General features: G+C 38.3%; 1 protein-coding gene across 3 annotated transcripts; it reads right to left on the bottom strand.

Annotated features, from left to right (window-relative positions):
* Window positions 1-37: 37 nt before the first annotated feature.
* Window positions 38-13,792, bottom strand: LOC108150533 (transient receptor potential-gamma protein). Of its 3 annotated transcripts, XM_017278764.2 has the most exons (17): window positions 13,719-13,792; window positions 9,053-9,095; window positions 6,336-6,514; window positions 5,898-6,266; window positions 5,497-5,829; window positions 5,261-5,443; window positions 4,961-5,195; window positions 4,522-4,817; window positions 4,181-4,449; window positions 3,881-3,997; window positions 3,634-3,829; window positions 3,367-3,561; window positions 3,026-3,251; window positions 2,590-2,955; window positions 1,996-2,271; window positions 1,797-1,915; window positions 38-1,735 (listed from the first exon to the last, which is right to left on the bottom strand). In XM_017278764.2, the coding sequence occupies exons 4-17, from the start codon at window positions 6,246-6,248 to the stop codon at window positions 1,508-1,510; spliced, it is 3,390 nt and encodes a 1,129-aa protein (XP_017134253.1). In that variant the 5' UTR covers window positions 6,249-6,266; window positions 6,336-6,514; window positions 9,053-9,095; window positions 13,719-13,792; the 3' UTR covers window positions 38-1,507. The 3 variants fall into 3 exon arrangements, with proteins under 3 accessions (XP_017134253.1, XP_017134254.1, XP_017134252.1); XM_017278765.2 differs by lacking the exon at window positions 9,053-9,095 and having other exon boundaries at window positions 13,719-13,791; XM_017278763.2 differs by lacking the exons at window positions 9,053-9,095; window positions 13,719-13,792 and having other exon boundaries at window positions 2,590-2,952; window positions 6,336-6,423.
* Between the last annotated feature and the right edge of the window lie 1,337 nt (window positions 13,793-15,129).

A 15,129-nucleotide genomic window follows, 5' to 3' on the forward strand; every position in this document is an offset into this window, starting at 1 on the left:
TTGAGCCACTCAAATAAAAAAATAAAACACGTTTCGATATATTTTATTAATTTATGTTTCCGTGCAAATAACAATTTTTTATATTATTCTAACATTGTATTTGGTATTTCGTTTGCCTCCTTATATTGTTTTTAATTATTTTTCTGGCAGCAGCAAAGATATGCGTTGCAAGTTGCAATTGTGCAACATATTTCTGCTGTTCCAATATAATGTATTTATATAAAATGCTATATGATATTCCTTGTTATTGTTTTCGTTGATATTTCGTATATTGTTCGTGTATTTTGTGTGGGTATTTGTCTACTTCAACGCAAAAAATCATCTAAAAATGTCGATTATTCATATTTGTTCTTTTCTATATATATGTATATATTTAATATATGCTAAAATCTTCGTGTGTGTAGGCTATGGATATGCACATCTAAGTCCGGATATATATATCCATAAAATGCAAACACTTTAGTAGTATGCGATTCGATAATGGTTTGTTGTGTTGGTTAAAATCGGTGTATAAAATTGTGTTATCTTTTGGTTTATTTACTTATTTTGCTTTGCGTTTGCTTTTGTTTTGCTTTGCTTTTCGCTTTCTTGCATTCATGCTTGCTTGCTTGCTGGAACAACAACAAATCCTTGGTTTCAAAATCCATTCTCTCAAATCAACAAATACACAGCGCTTCCCTCATTATGAGTACAGTACGTTTCAGTAATTTAATGTTCATCCAAAACTTATGTGTATAAAAAATATGTTTCATGCTAAGGCAACGTTCAACATCGATATGGGATAGTTTAGTATTCGTATTTGTATTTGTATTTGGTAAAGGACTTGTTGGATCTATATTTCCAACTCGACTTTGAGTTGGTATTTTGTTTTTGGTGTAAAAGGTTTTTCTATAAAGCGATTGCATGATATGTGTGCTTCATGGTTCAGGTGGAGAATATTATCTTGATGCAAAGATGCTTTTGCGACACTGTTTGAATATTTATTTGCATATATGTTTCTTTTATTAATGATTTAGGGACATTTTTAATTGTATTAAATTCGGACGACTGCTTTAGGATTAAAGTCATTATGGCCCATAATAGGGCTAGGGCATTTAAACTTCGGCTTGCCGAATAAAATCGTTGATTTGAAAGTAAGATGAAAGGTAGAAGATCTTAAGCGGAAGTCTTGTAAATAAAGTTGATAGGATAGGTTGAGGTATAGGAAATATCGTTTCAGTAGTGCAAAGTAGTTGTGTCCGAGTTGCCCGTGTCGATTGGGTCTGCTAATTCGCTGAATGTTCTCTATATCTTGACATGGTGAGGTAATTTAAGATCTAGGCTGTGTTGGTTTAAGTATATCTTCCTTAGTTAGTTTTGCTCCACATTGGTTATGTCTTCATATCAAAAGTGTCAACAATGTGTATCTGTATAGTATCTAAGTGTATGCTTCAGGTGCGCCATCAACGTAGTTTAGCTGCTCTATCTTTGGTATTCTCTGTCCTCCCCCAAACCTTGCAAAACTTCCTCAGCCAATGGCTCCGGTGGTCGAAACGCAACTGGTGCTGATCAGCGGTTCCCTGGAGTTCACGGACGTATTGGATGGATCGATGGACAGCGTGAAGGTCGAGTTGGTCTCCACCGAGTCGTGTTGACTCTGGGTTTGCTCGTGCCGGCGTGGCTTAACCAATTGGGCCGGATTCTTGTGCTGCACTCCGGCCTCGGCTGCCGGGTAGCTGGACACACGCTTCAGTGTCTGAAAGAAAATTATTTTCATTATTTCAGTTAATTAAGTAATTTTCATCTATGCAACTTGCCTTATCATTTAGAATTTCAGCTGCATTTGTCGCTGCCACGGACTCGGTAACTGGGCAAATATTCTTGCTTGATGAGAACTTTTTACGTTTGCGCTTGAGGGCAGCAATGGCTGTCAGACCTGAATAAATATATATACATCACACAATATATATACATCACTAGGATGATCTGTGGAAGTACTATTAATTCGAAACCTACCACTTGTTGTGTGAAAGAAATGCGAGCCCACTCCCACGTGGGCTGATGGCGAATTGCTGGCTACCGAAATCGTTGGAGTTGGTGTAGACGTTGACGTGGAACTGGTCTCCCCGTTGTATCCGTATCCATGCTGGGGCGAGTTCTGAGCATAGGTAACTCGCATTTGACCGTGAACTGGTGTCGCTGTGTGCGATGAGTTGCACACGGAATCCTCAGATTTCGAACGGCCCAGCATTTTGCTTACGTTGCCAACCTTGGCCGCTTCTATTAAGGTACCTGCAAGCGAAAATTATAAGTTTAAGTAATTTTAAAACAAAATTAGATATAAAAACTTAATACTAACTACTAAATCTTGTTTGCCTAAAATAGTGAAAACAACAATTAAAAAGGGGTTACATCATAAAAATTGCGAAAAATCGACCCGAAATTACAAATTAAGTTTTAAACGCAGTTTTTTAGAGACGAAAGCAACAATACTTTAAAGATATACAACTTTAAAATCGGAAGTCTGCAAGTAAAGTTATGGATTTGAGGCTGTAGGTTTTTGGTAACTTTTCAGCAAAGCCATTTTTCGGAAATTTTGAAAATACGTACCCCATCTTTTCTTGTGTCCCGCAATGCGCTTATTGTACGGCTTCAGGGCGGACTTGTTGTACTTGGTTACCTGGCCGCCGGAGATCATGGCCGCCCCTTGAGCGCCTGGGGAAGCAGTGGGCGACGTCGGGGACTCCGATCCCCCGCCTCCACTCCCGGCTTGACTCTGCTGGCGCTTGTGCATAAAGTTCGGCGTGAAGAGAGTGGACAGTGTGGAGCTGAGGATCTCGTGCTGGTTGTCATAGTTATCCAGCGAGGTGGAGAACTCGGCCACCGGAGCCAGCGATCCCGTAGAGCCGGGCGGCGCTATATTGAAGCCCTTCATCAGGCGGCGCTCCTTCTGGCGGTTCTTCTTGCCACCACCTCCTGTGGGCCAAAAGGAGAACCCATTTAAATAGAGGTTTGTTAGCAACTCCGATCGAAATTCAGCGCTTACCACCACCTTGACCAGCCGACACATTCGTGTCCATGCCGCTGTTCTTGAGTATTTCCACCAATTCGCACCGAAAGGCGGATATATCCTGCTTGATCTCGTTCACATCGTCCTCGGTGACGCCCTGGGATTCGGCCTTCCGTTGCTCCACGGTTACATACCGCCTGACCAGGTTCCGCATTATCTGCTGGTACTTGAAGTCCCGATCACTGGCCTGCTGTGCCTTACGCTGTAGGAGGTTGGAAATAGGAAGGGTTATTTCAAGAACAAATTAAAAATCTTAAGTATTTTAATTAAGCTAATTTTTCAATTATAGAATTTCAATAAGAAGTCCAAAGACTTACTCTTATTGTCTTTAGGTGCTCCCGTCGGGCGGCAGAAGATCCGCTGCAGAAAACGCGCCGCATCCAACCAATTCCATACCAAATCGACTTTGGAGTCGGTATTATGTTAAAAGGCGGCGGGCAGGTTCCGCCCTCCTCAAAGTAGCTAATCCACAGTTTTGAACGAGCAAACTTCCACTCGACATCAGCACGTTCCTTAGTAAGTCAAATAAGAGTACATTGTTTTGGTTTATGAACAGGTAGGTTAAAAAAATGCAAAACACCCACCGAAATCAGTTGATACGAATGATTCATCATGGCAATGAGCAGGTTGAGTAGTACCACAATATTAATAACCGAATAAGTGCCAAACATCAGCATGCCCCAGAATCTGGTGAAGATTTTAATGCCATCCAACTCAAAGCTGTCCAAATCTATCAGGCCGAAGACGGCCCAGAAAAGAGTTTGCGTTGTCTCAAATAAACTGAAAAAAAATTAATTGAAAACTTATTTAATTAATGTATAATTAACTTACTTGGAGAACCTGCGCCACACAATACACGCATTTGGGTCATTTGTACCATTCATGTTAAGAAGAGCACTCATGGGTGAAACCTCAGGACAACGTTTCTTTTCCAGATCAGCGTAGTACCTAAAAAACAATTGTTAAAAATAAAACATAATTTAAGGCACTTAGGTCCTAAGGTAAGTAAGGTAAATGAAAAATAAAGTAAATAAATTTAAAACAATATTGTCAATTCTAAATATATGTTTGGTCTTTACAAGATCTACAATTTATAAGATAGTTTTTTCTCTATTTCTGTTATTAACTAACCAAAGCAGCTGGTTGAGACCACTTCCGAAAGCGAAAAGGACGAGGACATATAAAAAGAAGAACTTCATGATGTCCATCACCATCCGGGACAGCGACACCTGCAGTGGCCCCAGATGCGGATTCACCGAGAATATATAAACCAGCTTGAGGCTACTGAAAATGTTCGCCGCACTGAACAGGCCCTCCGATATCAGCATCGGATCCCAGGCGTCCCATCGCTCGCGCGGCAGATCTGTGGCATGCGAGTTGTATATCATCTCCTTTTGCACCTGTAATACAATAATAAATAACAAATATTTATAAACAGAAACTAAAAACTACACATTGGTAATTTAATTTACCTGAAAAAAGGATACGACTCGCAGGGCCACCGTGGCCACGTATAAGGAGTTCGTGACAAAGTCGATCACATTCCACATATCGTTGAGATACTCCTGCAGACCCACATCCCACAGCTGCTTCACCTCGCTCCAGATGAGGCCGCTGACCCAGGCCAGGATTAGCCACTCGATGAAGGTCGGCTTGGCTCCTCGCTTCGTGGGCAACTCCTCGACTTTGTTGAGCATTCCCGAGGAGTCCGCAAAGAACCAGCCGCCGATGAAGGTCTCGATCCTTTGGGAGGCCAGCATCAGAAGAACTGCCATGAAAACAATAATATTAATTGGAACATTTATTATTATATACATTTATACATTATTATATTATATATTTTATATTTTAAACGGTTTTCTAATGAGAAATTCGAAACTTAAGTGAATTATTCAAGTTTACTTTACTTACACAGAAAGGTGAAGTAAGAGGCGCTGTGGCAGATGAACTTGATGAAGGGTTTGCGCATCGTTTGGCCAATGCTGGAGTAGGGTGCCAGGATGTAGGCCAGCGAGAAGATGGGGAACATGATCCCGATCCTGATGATGTCCACCGCTTGCAGGGCCATGTTCTTCCTCCGGAAACCAGGCAATCCTTCGTACCAAATGCTTGCCAGCAACTGTTGCACATTTGAATGGGCCACGAACTGGATAGGATTACAAATACTGTATGTATCACATTTTTGATCAGATTTTAAGATAATAAACCCACCTTTTTCTGGCGCAGCTTGATGGCCAGTTTCAGGCGGTTTAAATGCATTCGTTCGCCATGCTCGTAAACCGGACCGGTGGGATCATGGTTGAGCAGGATCTCCAGCTCGTGGGAGGTACGAGTGTGGTCCAGCAGGGCGGTGGCAAAATCCTGGCACTGTTTGCGCAGCTCCTGGTACTCGTTCTGCAGCAAAATGTATTAGCAAAAGATATAAACACTGGGTTCAGAGAACCCACCTTAAATTCGTGCTCGAGGAAGCTGAGCCGTCGCAGCTCCCAGGACAGCTCGAAGGCCGTGAGGATGGGGTCCTTGGAGGAGAGTGCTATCAAACTGGGACTGGCCAATGCTCGGTAGGCGTTGATGCGGGATCTCGAGTGCCTCAACGAATCCTCCTGTCGCGACTGGACGCACTCATCGCAGCCACATCGTACATCGTGGGGCATGGGCAGCACGGCTCCTCGGTCCAGAAGAATCTTGATGATCTCATAGTTGTCGCGGTGCGCCGCCAGGATCAAGGGCGTTATGTCCGGCGTGAAGGTCGACGTATCCTCCGAAGCGGACTCCCAGCTCTGGGGGTAAAAAGAATATAAATAGTTAATAATATAATAAATATAATTAAATTTCTTAAAATCCTCACATGATTGCCCTCGCTGTGAAAGGTGACGTTTTCGTGGTCGAGCAGCACCTCCACGGCCTCCACAAATTCCTCCGAGATGGAATGCAGCAGTGCGTCCTTCGTGTCCACATTGTAGTTAATCAGCAGCTCCACCATCTCCAGATTCTCGTTGTCAATGGCCATCAGCAAGGCCGTGCGGCCCAATGGATCCACGCAGTTCACGTTGATATATTCCGTATCCTGGGCCTTCTGCAGCATCCTGCGAGTGCCGGCCATATCACCCCTCTCCACAGCCAGAAGGAACTTCTTCTCCTCCAGCGTTAGCTGTCGGATCTCCTGATGCGGCCGGATCGTGTTCTCCTCCTCCATCATACCGTGGATGCTGTGACGCTGATATAATGATACGATCGGTTATTAGAGCATTTTTTTTTTTAAGTGGGAAAACCCATTTCAGCTCACCTTGACCCGCCTGGCCGGCTCAATTTGCACCGCGATGTGACCACTGCCGCTGCTCTCGCTGCCCAGCTTCTTCTCGGCACTGTCCGCCGCATCGGCGCCATTCTTGATCTTATTGAGTATGGGGGCCAGCACCGATTTCCGGCGTGCTGGACTCACAAAGTGCAGCTTTTTTCCGTCGTCTAAACAAAATCAGAAACACAATATATTTATGATAAAGCTTTTAGAGGATTTTAAAAAAAGGATATTATATAGTCCAAAAAATGTTTGGTCTTAAACTTGTTTCTTTTGCAAAAAGTTGATCAAGAATTATGTTTGACAAAAATGCCCTAAGAAGTTTTTGAAAAACATATATTTCGAAGCCTCTTATCAAGGGTTGATTCGAAAACACACGATTTAACAAATAATATTTATATATTTATAGATTAAAATTTGTAATATAAAAGTATTTTGAAGACAGCACTGCCCAAACATATAAAGTAAAAACATATATCCATAAATATAAATGTAGAAAAAATTAAATAACTACAAAATTGTATTGCATGAAAAAGACCTTATTAAAATAGATATGTATACTTTTTTTTAATAAAAAACTAACTTTTTTCCGTCGTCTAAACAAAATCAGAAACACAATATATTTATGATAAAGCTTTTAGAGGATTTTAAAAAAAGGATATTATATAGTCCAAAAAAAATTTGGTCTTAAACTTGTTTCTTTTGCAAAAAGTTGATCAAGAATTATGTTTGACAAAAATGCCCTAAGAAGTTTTTGAAAAACATATATTTCGAAGCCTCTTATCAAGGGTTGATTCGAAAACACACGATTTAACAAATAATATTTATATATTTATAGATTAAAATTTGTAATATAAAAGTATTTTGAAGACAGCACTGCCCAAACATATAAAGTAAAAACATATATCCATAAATATAAATGTAGAAAAAATTAAATAACTACAAAATTGTATTGCATGAAAAAGACCTTATTAAAATAGATATGTATACTTTTTTTTAATAAAAAACTAAGAGCTTTTTCGAAAATAATAATAAATTCCACAGATCGGTCTAAAGATCTTTTTATTAAAGGTTTGGGTAAATAAAATTTCCTTTTAATAATTTCACCCAGCCAGTTTTGAAAGAATGCATAAATTCCATTCATCGATTGCAGATTGCTAACCACACAGATGTCGGACACAGATAATCCGGTTATTTTCAACCCCAGTCGACCTTGAACAGGAACCACACGCACACAGACAGGCGGATGTTGTTCAAGGATACAGCTCCCTGGCAATCATCAAATTGCGATTAAAAAGAATTTTCTCTGATTTTTGATAGCCTTGGGGTGTAATCGTTATCGTTATCATGGCTGGGTAATAAAATAATAATTCTCAGAGCAAAAGCACAAAAACAGATGACGAAGGGGAGAGCGTAAAATCAAACACAAACACGCGGCGTATACACGATATGCAGTGGGTTGCAGGATTGCATCAAAAATCTGGGTCAGTTATTGCCAGACTTTTTTTTTGTTTTTTTTTTCATATTAAAATGCAATATGTGCATGTGTGGTTCGATGTGTTGTCACTTTTTGGCATTTAATTTCAAATGACATTGGTAGCATCGGCAGCCAAACAAAAACCAAACTAAACCACTGCCACTATTCACATGGGCCCCAAAAATTGCAAGCATATTTGCATAGCCCTCGACTCGGTTTTCATTCAAACACTTTCACGATTTTTTTCAGTGCCGAACGATACTTTAAAAAATTCTATAGACTATTATTTCCTATTATTTCTTATTCATTTGGGAATGCAAAAAAAATAGCCAAATCTTAATTATGTTTATTATGTAATGTTGGTTCTGGTTTTATTCAAAACATATATTATTGATTATTAATTTAACAACTTTTGAAAGGTATGATTTCGTAAAAATCTTATAAAATATTTTTCCAAAATTTAGTCTACCAAAATTTTAAACATTTTAAATTAAAATGGTCCCACTTTAGCAAGCTGAAAAGTTACAGACAAGGCAAAGTCCCTTTTTTGCCTTACACGTGCGTTGAACTTTCATTGATTGCACCTACAACACTCGCACACACATACAGGACATTCACACACCTTATATTAACGTATTCCTTTGAGTGCCTTGGTGTGAGTCTGCGCAGGACTTAACCTAGGCAACTTTCTTTTAGGTTGTCGTAGGTCGCGGGCTCACGTAAGCCATGCTGAAAGCAAGGAAAATGGCGTCGGCAGTGCCGCCATTTTGCACACAAGCAAGCAGCACTCACACATGCAAGCGAGCACCCACACAACCAAAGATAATCTTTTCACGGCTGGCATACTAATCACAGGCAAGACCCATTGGAATGCTATCGATTGACCTGAAAACTCGGACCACCCACAGCTCCAATTTCAATTTAAATTCCTGCTGATATCACAGCTGCTTAGGTTGGTATTTATTATTTAGATCCACTGAAAGCTAAGTAAGTGAGTTAAGACCTGAGTAACATTAAAATTTTAAATATTTTAATATCATAAGTTGAAAATTCAATTAAATAATGTAATTTATACATAACAAACAAGTCACTGATTATGTTATTCTATCGTATTCTAGTAATAATTAGTAACTGGTTCCCTTTAACTAAGACATTGTCTTTACTTTGGTGGCAGCCTATACGTAATGTGAATAAATGATAACTATTTTTTTCAAAATCAATGACTTACCTTCGCCTTCTTCGCCCGCTTTCGCATCGCTCCATTTCGACAACTGCAACGGGGATAAAATAAGCAAGCAGTTAGTTAGTTAGTATAGCTGCTAGTATTATGAGTAAAACAATGAAACTTAATTAGTTATTAAATATCAAATCATTGATAGATTATATTCAAAACTTTGTGAAATTTTTGTGTTAGTAATTATCGCAAAAATAATTTTATAATTACTAAATAATATCATTTTTGTAATGTTTTTACTTACTTTTTTATCATTAGTGATGATTATGTGATTTTAAAACGATTTTTGATCAATTTACCTGTACAAATACCTCATGGCATTTTTAAAACATTTCTGTTAAACTTTAAAAGGAATAAATTAAATTTAAAATACAAAATAAGTAAACTTTATTTTGAGTCCCTAATAAACTTAAATGAGTACAACAAAAATGTAACCTGTTGGGAAGGTATTTTGCTATTAAATTAAATTTCTCTGAATCCATAATCGAAAATGGGCCAGGCACACAAATTGATAAATTCCGCCTTGAACATTTTGCCGAATTTCCTGCGCGATTTAGACCTTGGCGGCAGATCACCTCTGCAGGTGCGCTTCCTGTCAGCCGCCGAAAACAAACCGAGGACCTTGACACACAGTGGAAGCTGCAGCCAACGGCGGATAATTAAATGTCAAGATTGCAAGTAACAACAACGCGGCGGTTAAGGTGAAAGCGGGGGTTAAACTTCTGCAGCATTTGTTGTTGCCTTCATGGATGACCAAACAAGCCGCCACAAAACATGAAGCCACCCACCCACACAGTCAGTGGTGGGGATATAAAATGCGCCCAGAATACACAGAGAGAATATGTAGGACATTTGGCAAGAAAAACTTTTAAGAATTAACATTCCTACAGAACGATTAATATTTATAAAAACATCGAGACCATTGCGCCTGTCTAAATCTTATAATACCACAAAGTAAACGGTCAGAGTAACATCTTTTGGGCCACCCTAATCTATATACATTTCATATTTATATACATATGTTTATATAAACGATAAGCAGTTGACTCATAGCCAAAGATCAGATAGATTCCAAAACATCCAAACTGTTTGAAAGTCCAAAAGCTTGCAACAGTTTATGTTATTTAATAAAACATTAAGAGAAATGCCTAAGCAAAGAGAAGTCAATAGCCACGTGTTATTGTTTTTCTAAAAGCTATTAAAACTCGTCTCTTTTGCTCTCTATAGTTTTTTGGCTCCCATCACAATTTTTAAATGTTTTGATACCAACATTCAGTGCTATCGCAACCGAGTAAACAAACACGATCAAAAATATAACACCATCCTTGTGATCAAAATAAATTGTTTTGAATTCGAAACTAAATATTTTATGTATCACATCGAAAGAAAGTGTTCCCTTTTCAAAAGAGAGAGAACTGTATAATATAACTTGCAAAATATTTTTTGTATCTCTCTGGGTGTACAATTAAATTAGATAAGTCAATCAGAAAACTTGGCGACTAAGAAACGAATAAGATCGGAACTGGGATACATTTTTTCTTTCTGTGTAGATGAGCGAGCGAGATGGCTGACGTCCGAGGCGAAATTCAGGTTCAGGTTTGTCGCCTCACCTCCGGCGAAGGCTGCACTTGCACTTATGTACATCCGCCAACCGCTTCTTCGGAGGCTGCAGAAGCAAGTGGGGAGTGGCACTACGAGAGGCGGGATTGGGTGGCATAAATCTGACATGCATGCCTCGAGTGTCCTTGTGGCGGGCAACAAACGCCAACGACTTGTGGCTCCACACAAACACACAGTGCGTGTCCTTGCGAAATTCTGCAAGCAAAGACAACGTCGAGGACGAACAGCAACAATAATGGCAACAACATCTTCAGCAAAAGCCACAGCAATAGAGAAAGTATCAAGACAACCCAACAAACACTCCACAAAACGGCAGTCTCGACCCACAAAAATATTTTGCATTCTACACTGTCTAATTAGTCCTAAAATATTTCTGAAAAAGTATACGATGGCAAGACTAACATTTTGTTTTTAGAAAATTTTGCTGATTTTCGTATGATTAAATAAAACTGAATAAGACTGAAGGCGTAATTATTACTGAATAAGTCTTAACAATACATACAATTTTAATAAAACTAAAGAGTTCAACTGTATTCATACCTTATCACAGACTTAGTTTTATGAGCTCATTATTAAGTTTTATTAGTTTTTATAAACAAGTATATACGTCATGTGTTTTTTGTTTCCTTGTTTTTCTTTTTTAAATTCTAAAAGTCTATTGCAAAGGGTACCAAAAGAATCCTCTTCACTTTCGAAGCAACTTAACTTTGTTTTCATTCTGTTTTTGCTTGCGGCAGTAACTTGAGTCTGAAGATGAGGCTGAAGATGCCAAGGCAACGCCAACTACTTGGAAACCATTTTACCTCATTCACCCTCAATTTTGTTCGGAGAAGGCCAAGCGCGAACTGCTTGAGAAACAGTTCAAAGTACAGGGGTGCTGCCGTATAAATCAAAACTCAATGTGGGGAAGGCACAACACAACATTTTCCTGTGCAAATGCAGGTCGGCATTACGTATACGCCGTGTTGTCAGCAATTAAGGCGAACTTAGCGAACAGCTGTTGTTGCCATTCGCGTTGTTGTTGCTGCAGCTGTTCGCCACTGTCCTTGAGCGCCTTCTAATTGAGGGCACTGCACTCGCCTGCGGTGACCCCAAGGCACCCCCATTTCCCGCCCCTTCACCCCTTTCGTTTGTGGGCTTTGTTTGTGCTTAAAAGCAGTTTAACTGTCAACCACCCTGTAACTTTCCCTTCAGTTTTATACAAATGTGGCCAGAATAAGAGAAGTATCACTAACTATATATATTTTATAACTTTTTTGCAAAATGCAAATTAAAATAAAGAAACTGGGAATTCAAATTACCCAATTAAGTCACCGAAATAAATCAGCTTGTTTTTTGATTTAGGATCAATTGCTCAACTATTATTTTTACCTCCACAGTATTTCTGCGAGGATTGTTATAGTTGCACTTGTGTGCAGTGGGGGGTGTGCGTTTGTGTGTGTTAGTATCCATGTTTGTGTGTCAGCTTTTGTTGGGGGTGCTACATGCAAATGAATCAAATTTCTTGCATATGTTCGCCTTTGCATTCGCATTTGTGCTTCTGTTTATTTGTTTATTTGCATGGAACAACTCAAATGTGTGCACCCTACACAAATACTAATGCCGGCGAAAACACATACCATTGCACACCTAAAAGTAGGTTAACTCGTTTTTACGGTTCAATTTATACAGTAATGCACGAAACGCGACAAGCGCAAAAAGACAGAGAAAAATGTTCTTAAGGACTACTTTATGGAACTATATGCGCTTGTACGATTTTAAAGATAAATAGCAATCTCTAAAATCGAACCAACAGAAGTACTTCAAACTAAAAACTTTTCAAGAGTCGTCCTTACTGAACTGTTTAACTATACAAGGCTAATAAATTTATTTTACATCATTTTAAGAAATAAATCTTGAAACTACCTTTCATGCAACTTTTATACAAAATATTTCTGCGTTAACTGGTTCAAATTAATATTTAAAATTATTTCCACTAAATATTTCTTGAGGTTATTGTCCGCTCATTTTATTTGCCTTCTTATTATGAAGAACATGATTATCCAATTACTTTTTAGTGAAAATCAGTTTCCATTAAATTATAATTAGTTTTAATAATTTTTATTTAGCAGATCTTATTCTGGTAAGCTTCAAAAATATTTAGCTGTAAAAATAATTATGGAAAAATGAGACAAGAACATTTCGATATAACAATAAAATAAGGGGAATGATTGAAATAATTTGAAGCCTGTTTATCTGTTTTATGTTCGTGCCAAATGAAAAATCCAAGTGATACCAACTGTATTAATCCCAGAAAAACGTGTTCGCTTGTTAATGCCACATTATAAGCTAATCAATCATGTTTATTGACCTATCCTCGTTTAAATTAATAAAATCAAACACAAGCTTCGAGTGCAACAACTTCAGCTAGCACAGAAACAGAAAATATATAAAAAGTATCTCGGTTCAGTGCGACCTTCTCCCCTTCCTCAATAAAACCCCTGCATCGAGCAGCTTGGTAATCGAGAAACTGGCACAAGTGGACACTGAAGAGTCATCGACAGAACGATGATGGGGATGCAAATGCCGACGAGAATGGGAATGGAAATGAGGGTGAGGACCCACCTGGACAAAGGGTCAAAGGCCATTGGGCAAACAATGGCAGAAGACCAGCAACAAAGTAATAATCCTTACCAACAACCAACTCATTCCCCCCTTTATTTAAACAGCAAACAAAAAAAGGAACATAATTAAATGTACATATTGTAAAAAATTCTTCCAATCGTTTTATTTTGTTTTAAACAGTTATTAAAAATTATACGTAAACTAGATTTTATTACCAAGGTATTCAAAACTAGAGGATAAGGTTTCATACTAATGCTATAAGTTTAAAACTTATTTTTTTTAATCAAAGATTTCCGGCACTATAATATGTATATTTTGTATATTTAGAGGACATTATTGAAATGTTTTGTTTATTTTAATCAGACAAGCTAACAACATTTCAAGTAATTTTAAACGTATAAATATTTTTCTCTGCAGAAGATACGCCTTTACTCACCTTGAGTTGAGATTTCCTCTTGAGGGCGGCAATTGAACGAGTTTGCTGTCGTAGAACCTCCAGTGCAGCAACGAGGTCAGAGGTTGAATATCAAAACGAAATCAAAAACTGATTCTGGCAAAAAACTGAAATCATTGGAAAGAAAACCAAAAAAAAAACTCTGAAACTTTTACGAAATCGTATTTTGATTTTCAATATTTGCTTTTCCGAAATTTTATATACTCTTGCACAAAGTGGCATACTCAGAAATATTGAAGAATCTACAATTAAGGTTATAATCGTAAGTGTTTTTTTTTTCATTCAAAATATATTTAGATAAAAAAATGTTGTTTATATTATTTAGTTATTAATATAATAATTTGTAAATTTTGTTTTTTAAGATTTCCATATTGCAAGCTCATTTTATTTTGAAACGTTTCCAGCATTTTCTTTAGATTTCCCCGATTCCTATTTCTTTAGTTGTTTACGTATGCATGAGGAACGGCGCGAAAAAGATGAAAAACATATCGTTTGAATTATAAACAATTGGAAGCGAACATGGCTTTCAATAATTTCGATTAATTTTCATGATTGCTTCGTTTGGCTTTAATTGCACGTTTTGACTGACTAATGAGTGGGTGATGGAGGTTTGGCGTCAAGTTAATTTTCAGATTTAAGAATATTTAAGAATAATTGCGAATATTTGAGGTTTCTCTTCCACTTGGTATACAACCTTGCGCAATTTGAAATTTTAAATTCGGTGGGTGGGGTTTTCCACTGCATACTTCCGTTACGTGCCGTGCAACCGGAAGTGCACACACACAAACACACAAACACACGGACCAACACCAACACACTCAAGTGCATGGGGGTTCTTATTTATATATATTACTTCAATGGTTTGGTAACTTTCAAGAGGGTGTTTGACCCATAAATGAATTTATGCCAATTTAGAAAGGCAAACACAATTGTGGGTGAAGAAAAGCACTGAGCAAGAGGGGATTAAGCGTGGGCGGGGGCGTTAGCTAACCAATTAAAACATGTTTTTTTTTGTGAGGGGTTGTTTATTTGTAAGATATCCCCTCGTGTTGGTAACAAGGGGCAGCATAACCGGATATATTTGTGCAATTATTTTAATGGCCTAGACACCAACACCAACACAAACACACACACACACACACACACATAGGTAAGGGACAAGCCCTTTTTTCATTTGAAATTTACTTTCTTTCCTCTAGCTTGACGTTTGACTTTAGCCAAATTAAATTATGTTTTTTTTTTATTCACTTTAATAATTATAAATATTTTTCGGCTGCGCGCTGTTTTTCCGAGTTTTCCGTGCGCCTTGGCCAGCAGTCGACTTGCAACTGAGCGAGTGAAAAAGTCGAAACAGCTGAAAAACTGCAAGGACTCCCGACCCCAAAACCGAATC

Source organism: Drosophila elegans, unplaced genomic scaffold (genome assembly GCF_018152505.1).
Source record: "Drosophila elegans isolate 14027-0461.03 unplaced genomic scaffold, ASM1815250v1 contig_814, whole genome shotgun sequence".
NCBI lineage: Eukaryota > Metazoa > Arthropoda > Insecta > Diptera > Drosophilidae > Drosophila > Drosophila elegans.

What these genes read in the sequence shown, in the direction of transcription:
- LOC108150533 (XM_017278764.2), bottom strand. Translation starts at nt 6,248, where the DNA reads ATGATGGAGGAGGAGAACACGATCCGGCCGCATCAGGAGATCCGACAG. An exon ending in TTCACAGCGAGGGCAATCAT is followed by an intron (nt 5,830 to 5,897) that starts GTGAGGATTTTA and finishes TTTTACCCCCAG; the next exon opens with AGCTGGGAGTCCGCTTCGGA. An exon ending in TTTCTTTCACACAACAAGTG is followed by an intron (nt 1,916 to 1,995) that starts GTAGGTTTCGAA and finishes ATATTTATTCAG; the next exon opens with GTCTGACAGCCATTGCTGCC.